This window comes from Cygnus atratus, chromosome Z (assembly GCF_013377495.2).
Source record: "Cygnus atratus isolate AKBS03 ecotype Queensland, Australia chromosome Z, CAtr_DNAZoo_HiC_assembly, whole genome shotgun sequence".
NCBI classification, from domain to species: domain Eukaryota; kingdom Metazoa; phylum Chordata; class Aves; order Anseriformes; family Anatidae; genus Cygnus; species Cygnus atratus.
Window position 1 is genome coordinate 16,264,891 of NC_066396.1, and position 16,239 is coordinate 16,281,129.

A 16,239-nucleotide genomic window follows, 5' to 3' on the forward strand; every position below is an offset into this window, starting at 1 on the left:
TCCATTTACTTAATTTTTAAGCACTTTGGTGAGACTTAAATACAAGCTTGCTTGAATGCTATAAGCTATGCTGGCTCTGCATTTTTGTGATTATTAGAAATAAAACAGTAAAGAGTAGGGTAAGACACTGTGTGTGATATGCTCAGAAATCCCGGGAATATCTTTCATTAAACACCTGAGTGTTAGCAATAGTTAGAATGCTTATAAATGCTTCTGTACGCTCATTGAAAATGTTAGCCAAATTGAAAACCAGATTTCAGTACAAATCAAACCAAAATCAGAAATGATGCAATTCCTAATTATCGGATATTTTACTGGATGAATGTTTGCAAAACATAACCTTTGCACATCTTGCAAAAAACATTTAGTCACCTTAAAATCTATTCTAATCCTAAATATCAGGCATCACAGAATGAAATATTTAGGTTACATTTTAAGAATATGAGTTTTTGTTTGTTTGTTTGTTTGTTTGTTTTTTACTGATACATCTACTAGATATTGTCCTGTGATTAGAATAGCTTTAAGCAAAGCTTTTAAAATTTTGTTTTTAAGGAGTTTTGGAGAAAATTATTTGATAAAGAATTTAATAAAGTAAACTTTTATCACAGGCAAATTTAAGGTAAAGTGGTATATCACTTAACATCCCTTAATTGAAACACAGAAGAAAAAAATGTTGAATTTATATTTGAGAATGTAAAGTAGTTGTTTTTAACAGCATATTCGTTCTTAATTCTGCATATCTTATTTTTAATTGTTCAATTATCTGTGAGCATTTGTAACTAAAAAAACTTACAAGTTGCATGCAAATCTACATAAAATGTTCAGGGGTCAGGCACTTAAACACTCTGAATCTCTTTTAGAAGTATTTTCCAAAAAACGATTTATGAACCTCACCATGCAAGAATTTCCATTTTATTTCAAGCAATATGCTTTTGGTTTGTTTGTTTGTTTGTTTTTGTTTTTGTTTTTGCTTTTAAGCTATCCACTGTCTAGTTCTCAGCATATTCATTTCCTGATCAGGAAACGATCAGGAATCTGATAGTGGTTCTCTCATAGTGGATTCCTGGAAATTCTTTACCTAAAGTTAAAGTAAATAAGAATTAGATTCAGTAGTTTGTATTTGGGCTTTGTTTTTCTGTTTTGTTTTGTTTGTTTTGTTGGTTTTTGTTGGTTTTTGGAAACAAAGCTAAAAACAAAAACAAAGCAAACCCACTTGTACAGTAATTTCTACAATCAGCAATTTAAATAGCTAACTTTTCCAGGCATGTTGTATTACATAACCTTGTTTAAGTAAGTGTAAGAGCTATTTTTTAACATCTGGGTTGTAAGTGACTGGCATATTCAATCCAGTAGCTAAAAAACAATATTAAGACAATGTGTATTTGCAGATTCAGTAAATGAATTCCTGCCAACACATCCCCTGTACTTTCGTTTAAATGTTTCTCCTCGTTTCTACCAAGTTATTTGTTTGGATAAACTATTCACACCCAACCAATGTATCAATCATTTCACATATATTGCACTACAATCTACAGTTCTGTTCACTCATAACTATTACGGAGAAAGCTTCTGCAACGCATACAATATTTACCTCCACATGGAGGATGTTCGCAGCTTGATACTGATTCAATTGATTTAAATGATGTGGAAATAAATAAACCATGTTTCACTAGTATCTTATAAAAATCTTTAACATTTTTGCCTATTCCTCTTAATGTTCAGGACACTAACCAACTAATCAACTGAAGTTCAAATTAATGATACCAAAAAAGGAAAAGCTCCAACAATTTCAACCTGTCTTTTCTGTTTGAGGACATATATATACTTCAGTGGAAGAACAGTCCTGTTATATAACCTGGTTTGTTCATTCATCAGTTTCCCAGAAAGTCTACACTTGGCAGTGTAGACTAAAGAGTTTGCTGACCATCCTCTCAATATTTTTGACATAATGCTCATTATTTTGTATATCAATACAGAGTATTTCAAATTTATCTGTTGGTTAAAACCAACATGTCATTGAAAATATGAGAAAAATATTCAATCCATTTAACCACACACAAACAGGCTCCAGCTCTGTGTCATAAAGATTTGTGAACAGGTGCTCTCTGTAGCGCATATGAACACAGAATACAGAACAGATGAGTACCATCAGCAAAGGTCTCACTGACTGCCACTGTGGGATCATCCATCTATTGTTTCCTAATTCAGCAAAGTTCATCCAGTTCGTCCAAACAGGTTGCTGTTTTAAAACATTACAGTGCTGTAACATATAATTTCTTCAAAGTGGTAATGGATCACTGCGCATAACAGTTTCACGCCCCACATTCAAAGTAATAATCAACTACTGTGATAACAGAAGCCAAATACAAAAATCCATATGACTGCTTTCATTTCTGATATCCATAAAATACTAAAGAAAAGCAGATTTTATTTTATTTTTTTTTTTGGTACACATGCCATTTTGGGATTTATCAGAACCTTATTCATTCCACATACATCTCACCATACCCACATGCCCTCCCAGCTAGCAGAGGTCTTGCTCAAAGCAGCCAAGAAGCCCATTGCTACTTCACTGAAGGTTCAAAACCAGGAACAAAAATACTTCAGATCCCCTTCCACCTTCCTGAGAACAGCCAGGGAGTATTATAATATGCTATCAAACCTGAAAAGATGGACTCCACTCATGTTTTAATACTTTGCAAATAAAATATCATACAGAAATATCTCCTAAGTTTCACCAGGGTAGCAAAAGGTGAAGTTACAATCAAGCAGCCAGGAGAAACCAGCAGCCACGGGCTACAGATTGCAAGGGCCAAAAAACAGTTATTGCTGGTAGGACCAGACCCTCTGGTGACTTCTATTCCCACTCAGTGCTAGGTTCAACTATTTCTGATTTAGAATACCTGATTATCATCGGCAACAGAGGAGAAAGGGGAAAAGTACTAATTTGTCTGCTTAGTAGGTCTTTATGGCTATTAACTTAAGCTGCCACGAAATAATGTCATTGAATGCATTTCAGAAGGTTGTCTCTCTGTAAAGCACGGAGGAGAAAAAAGCATAGCTTTATGGTAGAACTGCTAGATATGCTTAATCATTTGCCTTAGTTAAATCGAATACAAAACTGCAGTGCTCCATTTCTGTGTCAAAAATATGGTTACACTGCATTACAGGGAGGCAAAGTAGAATTTAGAAAATACACTAATAAAAATAATGACCTATATCAGGATTTTTTTGAGAAAGAACTACAAATTTATTACACATTTGATACTTAATATCATTCAGCTTCATGCTGTTTTCAATACAATCTGAAATATTTATTTGTGAAATGGCATAGCACTGAGGTTTCTGCTAAACTGCAAAGTGAGCATATTACTTTAAAAGGGAGTATATAGCAGAAAAGCACCAGAAATGGTAGCAAATAATTCTCCAATATTTATTTAATTAACTAAATGTTTATTAAAATAAGTAAATAAATTTATGTAAATCTATCTTCATAGTGTTTCAGTGAAAACACTTTACAAAATAATTCTCATCACACTTGCTGCAAAAAAAAATTTAGATAACAGCAGTTATTTTTCCTACATTTTTAGCACTTCCTTTTAAAACACATTATGATATTTAAAACTGCAGAAATGTAGACAGGCAAGAAATGAAATGCTTAAATCATGATGGTAAGTGCCAAAGCTCTAAACGCTTCCTAGACATGGGCATGCCAAATTAGGGAATGCCATAACTTCCTGGAAATGTCACCATGCCAAATTGGCAGGCAGCATAAGGTCACATCTAGAAATAGTGGAGTTGACAGTTTAGAAGGAAATGATTCAGAATTTGAAATACCCATTTTTATAAAGAAGGTCAATATTCAATGTATTCAGCCTCCAAACAATGAGCGTTCTAGGAAATGTACGCAATTATAAGTGGTTTCAATTTTTCGTATCAAACAAAAATACGAACATGTATTTTAAGTTCTATGTGATTACAAGAGTGTTTATTTGAGGCTAAATGCTAGTCACAAAACTCAAAGGCGGCTTTAGGTTTCTGCTAAAATTTCTGATGTTCTCAGTAGGAGACCATCCAAGTTCATGTGCTGATGGCACATAATTTTTGTTTCTGTGGTTAGCAGACAGAAGATGGTTACTCCTCTGTGCTTTCTACCAAAAAGGCTTTTCTACTAGCATGTCTACATAATTATGCTACCTGGTGAGTAAAAAGCTTTTATTCCCATTCTGGTTCTTCCACAGCTTTACAGAGTGACCTGACCAGATTTTCTTGTTTTTATATGAACAGAAGTGAATGATGTATTTGTATCTCTTACCTCTTCCCACTGGTGTATGTATCTAATCAGTCTTGAAAGGCGTAGTAAACGTAACAGGCTGAGGATTTTTGTAAATCTCACAATACGAAGTGCTCTTGCTGTCTTGTAAACCTCTGAATCCATTCCTTTTTCTACAATGAGAAAGATATAATCCACTGGTATTGATGAGATGAAGTCAACCACGAACCAGCTTTTTAAATAATTCATCTTAATGACTTTAGGGTCCAGTATTATTTCAGAGCTGTCTTCATTAACAGTCCCAGTTCTGAAATTCATGATCAAGTCCAATAGAAAAACAGTGTCTGATGCCACATTGAAAATAATCCATGGTGTTGTTGTTTGTTCTGTGAAGAATGTGATTCCAACTGGTATAATGACAAGGTTTCCAACCATCATAATGAGCATAATTAAGTCCCAGTAAAACCTGAAAAAATGGAAGAAACAGAATGGTTGATGCAATGAGGTATAACTTGCTTCGAAAAACGGTCCCTATCACACCACCAACTTCACTTCAAGCATATTTTTGGCTCTGTACAAATTACTTACAGTACTAAAACTCAGTGTCAGTTTTGCCCAAATGTGCTAACATTTTAGGTGTGTATTTACTTTGGGTTAGCAATTACACTATGCTTTTGTATAGAGATACTACATATAGGCAGATGCTTGATCTTGTTAATGCTAGGACAACTTTTTTTTTCTGATACAACTTTGTTTTAACTCATTTAGTATATTCACAGTCACTAAAGACAAAGTAATTAATGCTCTTCATTATATGCCTTCCTTCTCAAGAATATGTATCTAGGATAAAGACAGTACCATGCTTATCACTCCATCTGAAAGGTATGCGTGTGGCACTCAATAGAATTCTCCAGACCCCTGTCAAAACCTATTAGTAGCGTGTTTATATAAGTAAAATGGATGTCTCTTGCCAATCACAAGTGCTTTAGCAATGCAGTATTTTTATTTATTTTTTATGGCTTCTGTCAAAAAGGAAACCCAAATATCTAACGGATAACATATTAAATGTAAGTGCCTCTATGAATAATGGCATTCATGCCATTACAGTGCTGGAATAAAATCACAGGAAGGGAAAAAAAAAAGCGCTGAAGCAAAATTAATAAATAAATAAATGAATAAAATTGCTTAATAACAAAACTTTCATCCTCTTTTAAAATCTGAATTGAACTTCCATGCATTTTTACAACCTGACAGACTATCATCTTTCAGAGGTAGCTAAAAAGTTACCTCTGAAATAACAAGTTGCAACTTCCATGGTATAAAATGGATATTGCATTTCACTATTTTGCTCCAGTATCACCTAAATGCTCCTCTCTGAATGCTAACAATGCTTGGTACAGAATGGTAAAAAGCCAGGCTCATATCTTTATCATCTACTATAATAACAGTGAGTAAAACTGCCTATTACATAGAACACACATCCATCCTGATGGAAGATTTTCAGGGGACAGTAATATATACCCAACAGATTCTAAGAAAATTATGCTGACTCCTGAATGTTAGATTGTCAAAGAAATTTAATCTTGGTCAGTAAAAGAACTGAAACTGAACCTAGCAAAGCACGAACCCCAAGTATGACCTCTTGTTCTGTTTGAGAAAAGATCTAGCTTTGCAGTCCTACACTGAACAGGTGGTGGGACTAGATGACCTCCCACAGGTTCTTCCTGACCTAAATTATCCTGTGATCCTATGACTTTCATACATTCCCATGCAAAGCATCAGCATCCCTACATCTCCAGATCAACCCCATAAAAATCACTGATACCTTATTCAGTAACAGCGAGATAGCACAAACTATACACACTCAACATTTGAAGTAAGCAAGGCAGCATGATCTGTTCAGCTTAACAGTCTGGAAAGGCACAGAAACCAGTCAATAACTGTTGTTCCCCCTGGACTCAGTGGCCTTTCTAGAAGACCAGAGGCAGCAATGGCTTCACAAGGACCTGACTGCTGGGGCCATCGGTTGCAGTGAGTTTTTGGTGGTGGACATGTCACCAGCACAGCATCCAGCACTGCCTGCCTGGTTGCCAACAAGGTAAATGTTCATGGCAATCAGTGATAATTATAAAAGTTTAATTGGCCACAGAATGTTTCAGAACCACATGTAGAACCACATGTTTAGTTTTTGCAAAACTTGCACACAGCATACAGGTTATATTAGATTCTAGAGATGGCTTGTTGTATTCTCCAAATGATCAGGGTTTATAAATTCCCTGTAGTTCAAGCTTAATCCTGAAGATATTTCTCAGTTCACAAATTGCTAACCTAAGAATACAAAATAAACAACTGTTACTGAACACACTAAAAGAAGAGTGGCATAGGATTGAGGGTGGCATGAGAATTCCCAGTTTTAAAATTCTTTATTCCAGGGTAAGGCTACAGAGACCAAGCTTGACTTACATTTGATAGAGTAGATAGCAAAGTACCTTAACTGACACTCAGAAATAGCATAAAATAAACTTTACAAGTTTATTCCTCATGTACAACAATGTGATTTCTGTCTTACACATTTTCAATTTTGCAACAAATGTGAAGACTAACTGCTATAAATGTATTTGAGCTCAAAATTTGATGGTACCCACCATACCTGCACACTAGCAAAGACTTCCATATTTATCTCCTCATTTCTTTAACTAATAGGCTTATTGCTGTACTAGATACCTCTTCAATAATCTAGAATTACCATACAGAAGGAGACACTAAATTTATATATCACTGCTAATAAGACCCATAGGTAAAATTACCACAAGTGCTTTTACAAAGCTATCAACCAAATTTTTTCTCAAAGCTGTTTTAAGGAACATACTTCTCCATGGAATCCTGAAAATGAATGGGAAATAACAAGAAAATAATCACAAGAGATGTACGTGTATCTGTACCTTTCTCCTAATCAAAGTATTCCCTGATTTCAGATCATAAGTGCCTAACCATAAGAGTAGTTATGTAACTGAGGCTAACCAAAGCCACACAAAAACCATCCACCCCCCCCCCCCCCAAAAAAAAAAAAATCTAATACCAAACCAGCTGATTTTATCCTACAATAATCCAGTTTAAAGGATCATTATGCACTGTGGTTATACAAAACACACTGGCATTCCTGATGCTGTATGTCAGCAAAAGTTGTGTTAAGTCAGGGCTTCAGTAATAAAATAAAATCTAATGCCAAGGTCTATGAGATTGCATCAGTTTTGTATTTTGATTTTAGTGCGCAATGCAGTATAATCTGATTATGTAGCTAGAAAAAGTCTTATTAGAGTATGATTCATTTTTCATTTAGAAATGAATCATGTTTTCCTTTAGGAAAATGTTTCCAAATGCCATTTTCTTGACCACATTATATGATATTTTTCTTTCAGGTGAGAAAAAATAGATGTAATTCCCTGTCTTGCCCTCTGTATCCTGTGCAGAGAAAGTAATACAATGTGTTCCTTGCCCAGCAGTTCAGAACATCCTACTATTCACCTATTTGAGAGCCAACTGAAAAGCTTCAGAAGGCCATGCAAGGAGCTGCTATTGAGACACAGAGTAACCCTTTGTTTCAAGCTATTTTTAGAACTATTTATTTGGTTTAGCTGCTTCCCTCCACCCGCACGAGGATGTTTATAAATCTTTAAAGCTTACAGCCTCAAAGTTGCAGATTTATATAAGGTACTAAGCACGTTGACAAAAAGCGAGGACGTGATAAGCCTATGACACAAACTTGTTCAGAAGGAGGCAAAAAAGAAGAACCTAGCATAACAAAAACTTTGAAAGCTCATAGTGACATGCACAGACTACCCATGGCAAATGGCTATAGAGCTTACTGATCCTTCAAAGCTAGCTCAGTACAGATACTGTACTCAGTACAGCTACTGCTAGTTGCCATTAACCAAAACCACAGTTATCAGCACTGAAATCTGCACTCAATTATTACTGAAACATTTGAAATGGTTCTCACAGTTTTTATATCTATAGGTGAAAAAAGTCTAAGTTCTGAAACAGTAAAAAAGCACAGTTTTAAGAATATTTTTCTATATTTTAAGGAGCCATTTTATACAGGAAAACGTCACACAATTACTATGATATTGTCAGACATAACTATTTGAATCCAGTCCTCTTTCCCTGATCTTTTCACTCATAATTTATCTTCTCTACTTTCCAAACACACTGACAACAAGGTGTTTTTTACATCTCCAGAACATGCTGAAAGTTTGGTGGTTTATTTATTGCTACTAGTTCTCAAGAACAGGACAAACAGTCTGTTTAAAACGAGTTCCTTCCAAAGAAGTGATAAAAAAAAGCCTTAGCATTAATTAATCAATGTTTGTATCAAGCTTAATAATGTAATGCACTATAAATTCTAGCAGGAATTTTATTTTCTGCTTTATATATCCAACCCAGAGAAAGCTGTGTTTTAAAGAACAAAAAAAAAAAAAATCAGCTCTGAACTAGGTAATTTGCTGTATAACTTGTATATACAATGGTGTCAGAAGTCATTGAGATTTGCATTTCCTTTTATTTTCTGGATGCTGCCCATTGACACGGTCTCATTGTCCTTGAATCTGTGCATATTGATAAATGATTATCCTTATGGTACACCTGCATTGACCTAGCAGAAGTTATCAGCAGTCTCACAAATCAAGCAGCAGAGCTAACAGCATCTCTAAGGTATTGGGTGTTTTGACTGAAGGCTACAGAGGAGTCAGGGCTTTGCTTAATATGACAGCTTTCTAGTTTCCAGAAAGATCATGGAAACTTGAGTATTAAAACAAAACAACACAAAAACTTCATGAAATTCAGTCACAAATACTCATCAGCCATGTTAGAAGGCTGAAATGTTAGAAGGAATGAAAAAGATATTCAAATTATTTATAAAATATCTTTCAGTCCAGACCTTATCCAGACACAATTTCACTCTACACAGTCAGGGAATCAAGAACTGTAGAAAATTTTCACAAGTTTTCCATGGAAAACTTGTCTCCTCTTTAGTTAAATATTTTGATCAGCTAGCAGATGCTCAGTGAAATGAGTACTTGATATCTTCCTCTCACCTTCAAACATAGCTTTATTTCTTTTACTTCATGGATCACCAATTCACCTTACAGAGAAATCAATATCTTATATAGGACAAATCTGAGTACAAATAACAGTAATTTAAATCTTTATTACAGCATAGTGTAACAAGTACTAAACTTGGGATTAGTCATATCAGAATTTGATTCTCACAGGACATGTCATCTTTCTCTTGCTTTGCAGCTCTATTAATTTTATTCTTTTAGTAACAGAGAGCAAAGCTAAACACACCTGAAACCATCTGCAACTTTCAGAAAATCATTGGGATGTGCTGGAGAGGACAGAAGGAGGAAGAAGGGACGGTGTTCATCAGGGACCCAGAGTTATTTTTCATGATGACACAGGTGTCCACCCACCCATGTTTCTTCTGGGAAAAAAAGCATGTAAATAAAATTTCTTACACTTTTTTTACCAGAAATATTGCATTCAATATCTTCCATGGAAGGAGAATTAAATGTTTAAATATTGCAAACATATTGTGAAGTGCTTCTGTGACTTACAAGTTCTGACCTCTGGATGTATCACATGAAAGATGATATAAAATGAAGCAATCTTTTTATTTCTCCAAACATATAATTTGCTTTAGCCTAGCGCTGTGATCACATTAACGCAAATATGTTAAAATAACTAGTGAAGTTTCACTGCTCTTCAGATTTGACAGTTTTTTTGCTGGAAAACAGGTTACTTCTGCATTTATGTTCTTCTTCTACATGGATAAAACTTTTTCTCATCTGAATGTACTCATTCTTCAAGGTTTCTTTTTTTTCCCAGCTTTGGGACTACACTTCATTCTGCAAAGTTTTAGGAAGGCAAAAGGTTGGGTTTCGTTTTTTTTTAAAGCGATTTTTAATCCTGAAAATTTTATTTATATTTCTTATTTCCCTCTGTTTCTTCTCTGACTGCTTTCAATTTGTTAATAAATGCAAATGAGGAATCTTGCAAGGTTGAAACAGTCCCTTTCATGCCTTACTCCTACCTATTTTAAAGCAGTAGAATAGAGTACTAAGAGCATCTCCTGAAATTCAAGTGCTGATCTTGAACTGCAAAAATATTAAGTAGTAATACTATTACGAAGTAGGAGCCTGTGATAGTCTCATTTGAAAATATCATCCAAATTGGCTATTCTTTTTTCATTTAAAACATATCAAGCTTAATGAACTTTCACTGACTTAAGGAAAGCTCCAGAAAGGCTTCTCTACCTGCCTGAGAAGGGTGAGTCTAGGATGAGGCTGAAGTTCTGAAAACTCAGTTTCACAACACAAATTACAAGCAGTGCTGGACCTGGCAATCTTCCAGCCCAAGGGCTGTATTCTCTTTCAGACTAAAATCAATTAAAATAAAATTAATTACAATCATAATAATGAAGACTTTGGATGGTCTGAAAACTTCATTTGATGTTAAACCAATACTGAAGTCCTTCACTTCAAGACTAGCCATATATGCTTGGAAATACAATCTATGTGCTTTACTGTTATTTTTTAAATATTGATGCAATTTTCTGCATAGTATAAGAAAATGAATTCAAAGACAAATTAATAAAATTCAGCACTGGTGAATCCTCTTTTTTTTTGTTGTTTTATACAGCTATAGACTGTACCTAAAAAATAGCAAATTGAACAGTTTCATACAACTTTTTTTTTTTTCATGAGTTTTACCGGATAAGAAAACACAATTACCATTGGAGATTTGCAGTTTCTAGCTCAGTTGCAATTATATGCATAAGGCAAATGATTAGATGAATGTAGCTCTTGGGGAAGCTGATCAGAACCCAATGAAGCCAATGAACAGCAATTTGCTACTTTTGAAAGGCTTTGCTTATGGCATTTCATTCAGTTTAAAGCTTGAGTGCATCACAGCCTTGATTACTAGAAAAGAAAAGTTGCAGTACTGTCCACAGACAGTGATTGTAAATTTGACTGATTTCTATTAAACTATTATATAAGTATATTTTTAGTGAATTCAACTTAGGTAGTGGATGGGACATTTCATCAAAAGAATTGTACTTATTAGTACTGATGCAATAGCTTTGGTCCAAAGTTTTCATACCATTTTACAGGCATTAGCAGATTAAGTCTCATGTTCTGAGATGGAAAAATAAAGACAGAAGAGTAGCATTACCCTCACTGCATGTCAGAGAGGAGGATGGAGAGGACAAAGAGAAATTTATGTAACATGGCAATATTATTTAATAATGAGTCTCTTTGGTTTTAGCCAATAATCCCCTACCATAAGTGCTTGAATACATCTGCTGTTTGCAGTTGGTTTTCCTCCTGAGAAACTTATTAAATTATAGTAGAAAGAACTAAAGTCTGACTTCCATCTAACCTTGGGCAAGAGAAGTGCACTGCTCCTGGAGGAGCTCTGCCAATGTGCTGGAATGCCCTCACCTTTGCACAGCTCCTCCTTCCTTCAGGCTCACTCCTTGGTGAAAAAAATATTAAAAAAAAAAATAAAAAAAAGAAAAAAAAAGAAAAAAAAAGAAAAAAAAAACAGGCTAGTGCTCCTGTCCAAACATCTACCACCTAGGAAAAAGTGCAGGGGAAGAGTCAGGACACACAACTGAGTTTGCTGCTGGAAAAGGTTGGACCTATCTGTGCTGCCCTGTATGCCAGACCAATCCATAAATATTTAAGATCATCAAAACTGCGTCTGTTCAATGCTTCCAACATGCCTCACAAATAATATGTCTTTCCCAGACTCTTTCTGTTCATAATGTTGGACCATAGCCTCTCAGTATCAAGCAACATTTTGTGTAGGCACTCCAGCTGCTGTGTTTTGAATTCATATTGCCATTGATAAATCAATCACTAATTGCCAGACTCTGATTCTTTAAGTGTCAGCAAATTTCTGTAGCAGATCACTGGGGGGAAGGGAAAAAAAAACATTCGTGTTCTCAAATTAGAAAGGACCACTTCACAGGAATGAGAAAAACTCTGAAAGAGATGGAGATCCAAGAATATTTCAGCTGCAAAATAATCTTGTATCTCATGTTGGAGCACTTGCACTAATTAAGAATTTTGTAGTGACAGAAATTTTAGGAGTGCCATTTAAAAACATGACATTTAGGATGCCTCTATATGAAGTAAAAGTTGAGAGGCTTAAATTGGGAGAAGCCTTCTGTAATTCTTGTCAAAGCTTTTTTATTTATTTTTTTTTTATGCCTTAGAGATTCTTGAAAAAGTGCAGAAAACAGCAAATGCCTTATGGCTAACATGCCAATTAACATGCTAACTACTGATTTATGTCAGAATAATAAGAATTAATATTGCTCTTTAATATTTTTTTAACCAATTAAATCTCCCAGCTATCGGTGTAATATTTAAATGTTTAAAGCTTCTGCTGATGGAGAAAAGTCCATTTCTATCTTCAGAGAAGGAGCAGGAGAAGAGATGACAGGGAAAACATTCCTTAGTAGTTATTGACACATCCCAGTCATGACTATTGGTGAGGAACCGGCTTGTAACCACCAAGTGAATTGTGACCATTAGCTTTTCTGAGGTGAATACCTCTGAAAACAAAAACAAGACATGAGTATCAACTTAGCGAACACAACACACCAAGATTTCTGGCATTTGACAAATATACTAACAATTCAGTTCTGATTTTCAGATGAAAAAAAAAATCTTTGTGCATATTGTTGTACAAAGACACAGTACAAACTGACAAGCAACTTTAAATAGCTGAACATGGTTTATCATTCTTGGAAAAGTTAATTGAAGGAGAGATTGGGCACTATGTTTACTAAAAAAAATGAGGTGGTCTTCAAATTCAAGGGAAAAAAAAAACAGATGCATTTAGAAGAACTACAGACAGGTGTGAAACAAGTGAATGGATTACCTATTCAGACTTTTTATTCTTACATCGTAAGTAAAAACAAATATACCTGACAGTATTCATATGCCTCTTATGTATCTATACAGATGTATTAGATTTTAATGCAAGAGTAAGTAATCAAATTAGGAGAAATATATCAAGTTATATTATTATTCACTTTTACAGCTATTTATGACTGATCTTCCTCAAATACAAAAGCAAGTATTGACAATGAAACAATATTTTCAACCTTTCCTTCAAAATAAGTGGAAGTATGGTTCTAAAGATCAGTAGGTTGGTTTCTTGTAATCCATGAATATCACACTGCAGTAAATCATTGGCTTCAAAAGGCACTGTTATCTCCTTGAGTGAGGTATGCTGTTGATATCTTCTCCTTTGACTTAGCAGATATAAACTGCAGCAGAAACCAATAACCTCTCCCCAGGTAAAGTAGCCACTAGGTCAGAGAGTCCTTCCCACTTTTTTGCTCTGTCAAAGCATAATAACTATGAGAGGTGATAGCGATGTTGAAAATATCCATGCCAGAGGTGCAATGCAAAGTAAATGTTAAGGTTCAAATCCTCTCCTCCACACGATGGAAACTAGTCTATACTTTCAGCATCTGGGCTGATGGTTTTCATTCCTGAGCTGACCAGTGAACAGAAGCGTTCATATACAAGCTCCAATAAACAAGCTGAAATGGTATTAGTCTCAGTTGGTATTTTGTAAACCGAATTCATTGTATCAATTTACTTATAGCACTAAAAAAATCAACTGAAAATACAATTCATACCTCACCAAATACTTTAAGAAATGACAGATGTGACTTCCACAAGCCAGCTTAAGCCTTTCCCCATAAGTCCACATTACAATACCCTGTTTGCAGGGCAACGCACCTTGCGAGTTCTGTGCTAATGCATGGGTAGGAAGGTAAATGCTCAGCTAGGAAGTTCAATATCAAGTTTCACCCACCATTTTCTCTCAAAACAAAATTTCACACTTCATGCATTGAAACACCTGTCCCTACCAGGAAAAGCAGCTTGTGCAGGCTTCTACTCCTCACACCAACCATATTCAGAATCCTCCATTTGTTTCATTATTCAGCTGGCATCCAGATCCCTCTGTTAGCCATTTGCCTTCCATAATATTTAAATGGATGCAACACAACGCTAACATTTCTTTAAGATTTCCCAATTTACATACTTAATGCTCCAATCTTATCATCCTTTTGACAGCATAGCTCTCCACATGCACCACCAAAACAAGCCAGCTCATTATGCTGCTAGACAGCACCAGCATCAATCAGATAGACCTGCTATTCACTTGTTTAAAACAAAAAGGAAAATCCAGAACAGAAAAGCAAACAAGGAAGAGAATATAGGATGTTCAAAGATGTTCTAGTTACTGGCCTAAGTAATCATGATATTATAGTTTTACCTCTGCTTCTCTTGTCTCCTTTTCATGCTATTTCACTCCCTAATGCTTCAGCAAGCTCCGTACAGTCAGGCCTAAGGAAAACCCCTTGTAATGCAGTTGCAAGAAACTCAGCCAAGGGTAGAGGTTTGGAATACAAAGCAAGTTTCTGGGTATGTAAAATCCATCTCTGAGATTTATGAACAGTGCAACCCAATGCTATTGCTGAACAGCTTTTTTGCAATTTAATTCAATATAAGGAAACAAAGAAGGCTCTTTTTCAATAAGATTGCTTTGGTTATTCTAAAAAAAAATAAATTAAAAAAAAAAAAAGCCATCCCCTTAAAGACCAACATTCTCCCTGTGCACACATGTTTATTAGGTATTTTTCAATCTGCAAAACAAGAGATAACCTGCAACATCAGGAACTCCGTAAAAATTGCCTCAACATGAAATGCAATGACAGCTTTTCTCTTTCTGATACACCTTTGCCAGAAGCAGTACTGCTAGGCATATTATTCCCACAGCTGTAACTAAAAAATGAGTTTCCATTGCAGTTTTTCACAGGTATACACAGCACTGCAGTGGATGTTCAAGATCCATTTCTAAAAACTTAACCTTTACTAAATTTTTGTGTTTAAATATATCTGCTAATTATTTTAATTCAGTCATATGAAATTGTTTTTCAACCACTGGAAGACATTTGTTACCACTACATAAATTAGTAAAAGTTTCTATTCTATCTAGATTGAGACAGAACCATCGGAAGTAAAGTTGTTATAAAAAATATGTTTATTGGATAAAGTTTTTTTTCTCTGCAGTTGCCCTTATTTTTTTATTAAAATATGGCAATCACATGTTACTCTGAGCTGCAGAGTAACATGTCATTCTCAGCCTGAAAAAAATAAAAGATTGATAGAAATACTAAGATCTGAAAAATTATTCAAACTTTACCATAGACTTTTTTACAACATTCTCTTATAAATATTTATCAGAAAAAAATATAAAAGGGAAATTATTTAATAATCTACTTCTCCACCAGCAAGCTTCATATTTGGTAGGGTGCTTTGTTTTTCACAGTTGACTTTGAAGCCTCTTGGTGCAGAACTTCTCCATCTTCAGTATTCAGGAGTTCAAACGAAGCACTCCACCATACCCCTCTGGGATTGCGCAGCCCCCAGGCTAGTTCTGGAGATCAGGCACGCCATGCAGGTTGGGGGCGACAAGGGAAAGTGTGTGCCCGCAAGCAAAGCTGCCTGTAATAGTAGCCACTGATAAGCTGCTCCAAATAAGAAACTTTGGTCAGGGACCTATGACCTGAAGGATAACCAACAGCAAAAGTAACGACGTAGCTACTTACTACCTTGCAGACAGATGATTATTGCTTTGAAACACCAAAACAGAAAGAGCTTCCCTTTACCATGACAAATAAAATGCCAGATACCCATCTTTATCTTTCATCCACATTCAAGCAAAATGAAGTTGTCTACGGACAATAAATAGGTTTCTGGCTTTCTGCAAATTAAAACATTTTACTTTGGAGATCTCAGAATATGTTTTAGCTACAATCCAATATTCCCTCAGAAAGACAAAATTTAATTTAGTCAAATATTTGTGCTTACTTT

At 35.1% G+C, this 16,239-nt stretch overlaps 1 protein-coding gene across 1 annotated transcript in view; it reads right to left on the bottom strand.

The window, feature by feature from the left end:
- The window catches only part of HCN1 (hyperpolarization activated cyclic nucleotide gated potassium channel 1), a 199,231-nt gene that overhangs the window by 171,077 nt on the left and 11,915 nt on the right, over positions 1-16,239 (bottom strand). The window contains exon 2 of the mRNA XM_035566138.2: positions 4,316-4,739. Coding sequence (XP_035422031.1) covers positions 4,316-4,739 — 424 coding nt within the window. The remainder of the gene's footprint in view (positions 1-4,315; positions 4,740-16,239) is intronic.